The following is a 6341-nucleotide window of genomic DNA, read 5'->3' on the forward strand; positions in this document are numbered from 1 at the left end:
CACATATTGATAATGAGAGCTTGAATTATATGCACTTAGAAAATAGACACAATTATGACTGGAATGCTTTTGATAGTAGGCCTACTTGATTGGGAGTAAATTACAATAACAATGTGAGCTGTGTAAAAAGAAACATAAAAATACATAAAGAATACCAGGTTTGCTGTGAAACAAATTTAAAAAGTTAAATAAAAATCTCAGAGTCATGAGTTTTGTTTGTTTTAACGCCTATTTTATTTTTTAAAATCCTGCATGGGTTTAGGTGACAAGTTATTTGAGACAAGATTTTACAGCTTCCTATCACCAACTTTTACCTCTTTGTCAAGTGAGGGATTTCTTTATTCCACAGATCCTTGAGAATGCAGAGTAACCGATCATAATGTTAACACGCAAAGTAAACCTCAACAATGCCTTGCTCAAGCAGTGAGAGCAAACCTACTTGAACACACACACACACACATGTATCTCCATCATTTAAAGCCTGTTTTTCCATGTTTGTTTGGGTCGGACATAATTTTGTTTAGGCAGATGCCCTTCATGCTGCCAACCCTCACTTGTTTTGGGACTAAGTAATATTTTCCCTGTGTCCAGAAAATCCACCATAAGTGTATTGTATTATCATTTTTTTAAATTAAAAAAAAAAATAAATAAATAAAAGGTTTTATAACTTCATTAAATATGAAAGTCTTTATTTAATGTCGAACATTAAAAAAACAGGTTAGAGTCACCAAGCAACCCATACCTGTCACAAAGCACAATAATATTTCACCATAGCCAAACTTATTTTCACAGAAGATTGCAAACAAAGGACACTTATTTGCATAATGGTCACACGTTTTTTAAAACAATCACACAATAAGATGTACACACCCACGTATACATACAACGGGTTTCTTTCAGTTTCCATCAGCTAAATCCATTCCCAAGGCTTTGGTTGGCCTTGGGCTTATAGGAAAAGGCACTTGCCTAAAGTGTCATACAGTGGAACTGAAGCATAAACCAGGAAGTTGAGAAGCAAACTTCTTACTACACAGACACACTTGTGCCTATATTATGCAGTAGAAATATAATAAATGTTCTGTTAGCATGCAGTGGTGAGTTCAAGTCTTACTGTGTGCCCAGAAGAAAGCAATAGCAGAACATTTTCTTTAAATGCATTTGCCAACCTTTTCATTGGAGCCCGATTCTTCTGATTATAGAATGCATGAGATGATTGGTGTATAACTAATCATCTCCATGTTAAATTCATCAAACACAGGAGAGAGAGAGGGACAAAGAGAGAGCCATGGACAGCTGCAGTAATTTAAAAAAAATCTTGAAATAACTTTTTATTTCATTTATTTTTTACTTGCTTCAGCCACAGGACTGCAGCCATGCTGGGGCACTATCTTGAAGGGTTTAGCCAAACGAATCAACCACAGTATTTATTCTCTTCATCTCTTTTGCAAAACCATTATGTTACGGGGACATAAACAAACCAACAAAGGTTGCTAAGTGGTGGGGAGACAAAACCACACACACAGATAGACAGGCTTCCGCACAGTTTCCATCAACAAAAACTTCTCACAAGGCATTGCCCAGCCTTGGACTATAATAGAAGACACTTGGCCAAGGTGCCATGTAGTGGGATTGAACCTGAAACCACATGGTTGGAAAGCAAATTTTTTAACCGCACATCCACACCGATGTTAAACTTATATTATATTAAAAAAAAACAACAGCGGCAAATGACAAGAAATAAAGAATGAGAACAAATTGCTCAACCTTCAGCTTCATTCATCATGGCCTTCTTTTCAGCCTTTGTTAAATGTTCCTTCTTATTGTTTGAACTGGATGATTTCTTTGCCTGGGACTAAGGAAGAAAGACAAATAAAAAAAAAGAAAAAAAAGAAAAAGAAAAAAGATGTTAATGCCCATTTGGTTTACTTACAATGAAATCACATGAGTCAACAGATTTAAAGAATAATGATGATGATGATGATGATAGTGGTGATGGTGCTTAATATTAAGGGCCATGCGAAAAAAGTCAAAGTGAGACAATATCGAAAATCAGTAAAAAAAAAAAAATACAACAGCAAGCAAGTTAATGGTAATTTGTAAAAGGAAATGGGGGTGGGGGTGGTACAGCTGCTAGGGAGGCAAACTATACAATTTTAACAAATAATAGCAGTTTTATGCCAAAAAGACAAAAAGCAGTACAAGTGGAGAGGGTGGTGGTGGAAATGACAAAAAATAACTAAACAAAATGACAGCTTTTTGAAAAAATATGAATAAAAAACATAAACTAACATGCACAAATGGAGGGGGATGGTCACTTACAGTAATAGTAACATGTGCAGAAAACTACGAACCTTAAGAAGTAGCTGGAGGTTGTCTAATCTAGAACGTGTAGCAGTTAATACGTTTGAACTAAGTTTCTAACCCTCCTTTGGCAAGATAGATACTCTGAAGTCTTTAAATACATATCGGTATTTAGACTAGAGATTATTAATAGGTTTGGGCTGATATAGAAGGAGAACCAAACTTGTTTAGTTAATAATGAATTTATCAAATTTTGGTTGAATTACTGGCAATGAGAACATTCCTATTTCCCCTAGCAAATAGAAACTAAAGCATACCTAAATTTTATGGAAACAGAAGGTAGATAATTAATTAATTAGATACTGAGAGTAAACTATAAGTGACATCCTATAATGGTTGTTCAAAAGGTAATGTAAGAATTAGAAAAGAATGTATCTGGCTAAGCTTTTGATATGGTCATCTATAAACCAGATCGGTGGTTCTCAACCATGTTTTGTCTATGGACCCCTTTGATTCCTGTTTGACTCTCTTTTACTTGCACTTGTGATGGCATTAACCCAGGGCGGGTTGAGCCGGCTTCTTCTCTGGTCCTAATGGCATCACAAACCATGGCGGCCCACGCTCAACGGTCCCGTGCGAGGTCACTGGAGATAGCGAGCCATTCATGGTTCCATCTGCGCAGACCGACCACCTGCGGACCTGAGAGTTCAGAGAGGTCCTCTTTTATCGTCATTGCCCAGGTCTTCAGCTGCCCGCCCATGCGTTTGCGCCAGCTGGGAAGTGGAGGTGGGAGGAGAACATCGCAAATCAGCTCACTCTCTGGACGCTGGGCCGCATGACTGAACCACCTTAAGCGCCGTTGTAGAAGCACCGAAGGACTCATATAGTCATTCGATGTTAAAAAAAAGCCTTTTTTTTAAATAATTAAATATTATTAGGAACCATATAAAAAAAAATGTTAAAATATTGTTTATTGTAGAAGTAAAACCAATTTGTTTCACATAAATTTTAACAAAATCTTATATGGACCCTCAAAGGTCATATGGACTCAAGGGTCATGTGGTTGAGAACCAATGAACTAGAATCATCAAAAACATAATTTATATGTATGCTTCTTTCAGTAGAACCTTTGTGGTTTACTAACAGACTAGTAGTTTTGTGCTGTTACCAAGAAATCAATAGATATATGGGCAGTTCACTTTTTCTGATGATTCACCGAATATATGGCTAGGATGGGAAATTTTCTAGAGTCAGTCTGAAGTATTGACAAGGATTGTTTATGAAACGGTTTAAGCAGGCTATTTTTTGTTATCTTCTCTATAGATTTTTGCAAAAGCTGTCTGCCTGTATAACAGGAGAGCTTCAATATTAGTTATTTCTAGTTTTCATGGTGTTCAACAACTGAGAAAAATTTATTCGCCTTAGATGAAAATGACTCTATACTACAAGTATTACCAATAGGAAGATTTGAACTCAGCACTGAAAGCTAGTGGAAGATTTCTCTGTAATAGTGTTCCCTTAGTGTCTATGGTAGTACACCGATGTCTTCATTCGAACAATTTTAGACCTTGGTGAACTGGGTGACTTACAGTTCAGTGTTCTTTCAAAAAGAGACTGTGAAGTGCAAATGTGGAATAAATAGTCACTCATAGACACAAACAGCTGGTGGCATCATCTTAATGTCTTGCACTTACAGGGAATCAATCTAATAGTTTCTAGCAGTAAGTATTACATTTTACTGTCACTGCAGTATAAATCTGCAGTAAAACAACTTGCTTAACAGGAATGTGATTATGAAATTTATGACCTTTATAAGACTGATCATGTGATAGCAAATCTGCATATTGCTGCCCATAACTGTTGAAGACACTCAAATAGAGCCATCATCATCATCGTTTAAATGTCCGCTTTCCATGCTGGCATGGGTTGGACGATTTGACTGAGGACTGGTGAACCAGATGGCTGTACCAGGCTCCAATCTGATCTGGTAGAGTTTCAACAGCTGGATGCCCTTCCTAACGCCAACCACTCCAAGAGTGTAGTGGGTGCTTTTACGTGCCACTGGCACGAGGGCCAGTCAGGCTGTACTGGCAACGGCCATGCTCAAATGGTGTTTTTTACATGCCACCTGCACAGGGACCAGTCCAGCGGTACTGGCAGTGACCTCGCTCGATTGTTTTTTCACGTGCCAGTAAGGTGACGCTGGTAACGATCACGCTCGAATGGTGCTTTTTATATGCCACCAGCATGGAAGCCAGTCAGCTGCTCTGGCAACGATCACACTAGAATGGTGCTCTTAGCACTCCACTAGCATGGATGTCAGTCATTGAATTTGATTTCGATTTCACTTGCCTCAACAGGTCTTCGCAAGCAGAGTTTAGTGTCCAAGAAGGGAAGGTACGCATAAGTGGGCTGGCTACACCCCTGGCATTACGTCAATCCTTCAGGACATGTGTAGAGGGTTCTTCCTTAAATCTAGACTATGAAGAAGGAGCTTCAAGACTGCCTTGATGGTATGCAACCAGGTCTTCCATAAATGCTCCCAGTATCATGTGATACGAGCACAAGACTAAAGAGTAGATTTATGTACATTTTATACTTGTCTCCACTAACACTGCTCAAAACAGGGTAGGCTTTACTGGCTAACATTATGATGCTGAAAAACAAGCCACTATATTTTTGAGACTTCCACAGCTTGGCAGAGGATGGAGACTATTCAATTACACTGGTGCAATTGGCAGGGATATGCAATATGAAACTGAGAACCTACCAACACTAATGGTGACAGATTCCTTATATGGTATTATGAAACACACCTCAGTTGCGTTAACTCGAGCAATTTCAATTCCATCTATCAACTTTTGACAATATTTGAGCGGATAAGATATTAGATTCTGGCCTAGAGAATCCATATCCTATCACTGGCATAATATTAGATTCTGGGTAAAGCATTTCACTGCTTTCCTTCCTTATCTACCCAGTCATAGAACAAGTAAAAACATAAAGAAAGGAAGAATGTTTCAATATTGAGGAACTGAATCATCCTGAACCAGCTAGCTAGTTTGATGGTTTGCAGTGCTGAGAGTAAGTCTTCCCATGGGAATAATTGGCCTATAAGACATACTGAAACTTAAAGATTTTGAATTGGATTTTAACAAGTTCTAAGCTGATTCTATTTGGGATTTTAATATAATTTACTTCAATAATTGGAGCAGAAGCAATCCAGAATGCCAAGCCAACAACTTTTTGAAGAAGTTATGTCACAAACACCATGTTAATACTTCTTCACATAAACAGGTTAGAAAAATTAATCTTGACACCTCAAAAGGGTTTTAGTATGTAAAAATTTGCTATTGATAAATTTTATGCTGTTATTGTTAGAAATTTTCAGTGTCTGATGTTATTAATAAATTGCAATGTTGACTTTCACATCTTGGGGTGGTTTTACTGTCTAAATAGATGAGACGGCAAGAAAATAAAACAAAAATGCCAGGACGCATTTTATTGAATAAAATTGTATATTTCATAGATTTTGGTTAGAAAGCCGTCAAAGCTGGTAAAACAATTAGCAGTGGAAGCCTTAAAAAATGCTTAAAAAGAGAAGACTATCTTGTGATGAGAGTACAGGAGTTTTTGAAGGAGTTTAGTAACTAAAACATAATCAAACAATATATTGTTTCTACCAAAAATCAAGAGTTTTCACTCACTACTTAGAGCGTCTAGAAAAATGCAAAACAATTATGTTACAACTAAAGTGAATTTAGAGACTACCCAGAAAAATACATTGAGATTTAAAAAGCTAATATATAATATTTTATAGGTTCTACCCCCATGCACAGGTTAAAAGGCTCTGAAAACATTATTAGATGTCTTTCAGGTTGATTTTCTTTCTAATGCTAAACAAGTGCGATTGCTCTCAATCTATCTATTTATCTATCTATCTATCTATCTATCTATCTATCTATCTATCTATCTATCGCAAGATGAACTGAAGAAAGCAATGCTCAAACTATCAGTTCAAAACCTGACCTCTGGGCCAG

The 6341-nt window shown here is 37.1% G+C and overlaps 1 protein-coding gene across 3 annotated transcripts in view; it reads right to left on the reverse strand.

The window, feature by feature from the left end:
* Window positions 1–6341, reverse strand: part of LOC115215222 (cylicin-2) — a 50242-nt gene that overhangs the window by 23557 nt on the left and 20344 nt on the right. For all 3 annotated transcript variants that reach the window (XM_029784439.2, XM_029784438.2, XM_029784441.2), the window contains one exon: window positions 1765–1852. In XM_029784439.2, coding sequence (XP_029640299.1) covers window positions 1765–1852 — 88 coding nt within the window. The remainder of the gene's footprint in view (window positions 1–1764; window positions 1853–6341) is intronic.

This window comes from Octopus sinensis, linkage group LG8 (genome assembly GCF_006345805.1).
Source record: "Octopus sinensis linkage group LG8, ASM634580v1, whole genome shotgun sequence".
NCBI lineage: Eukaryota > Metazoa > Mollusca > Cephalopoda > Octopoda > Octopodidae > Octopus > Octopus sinensis.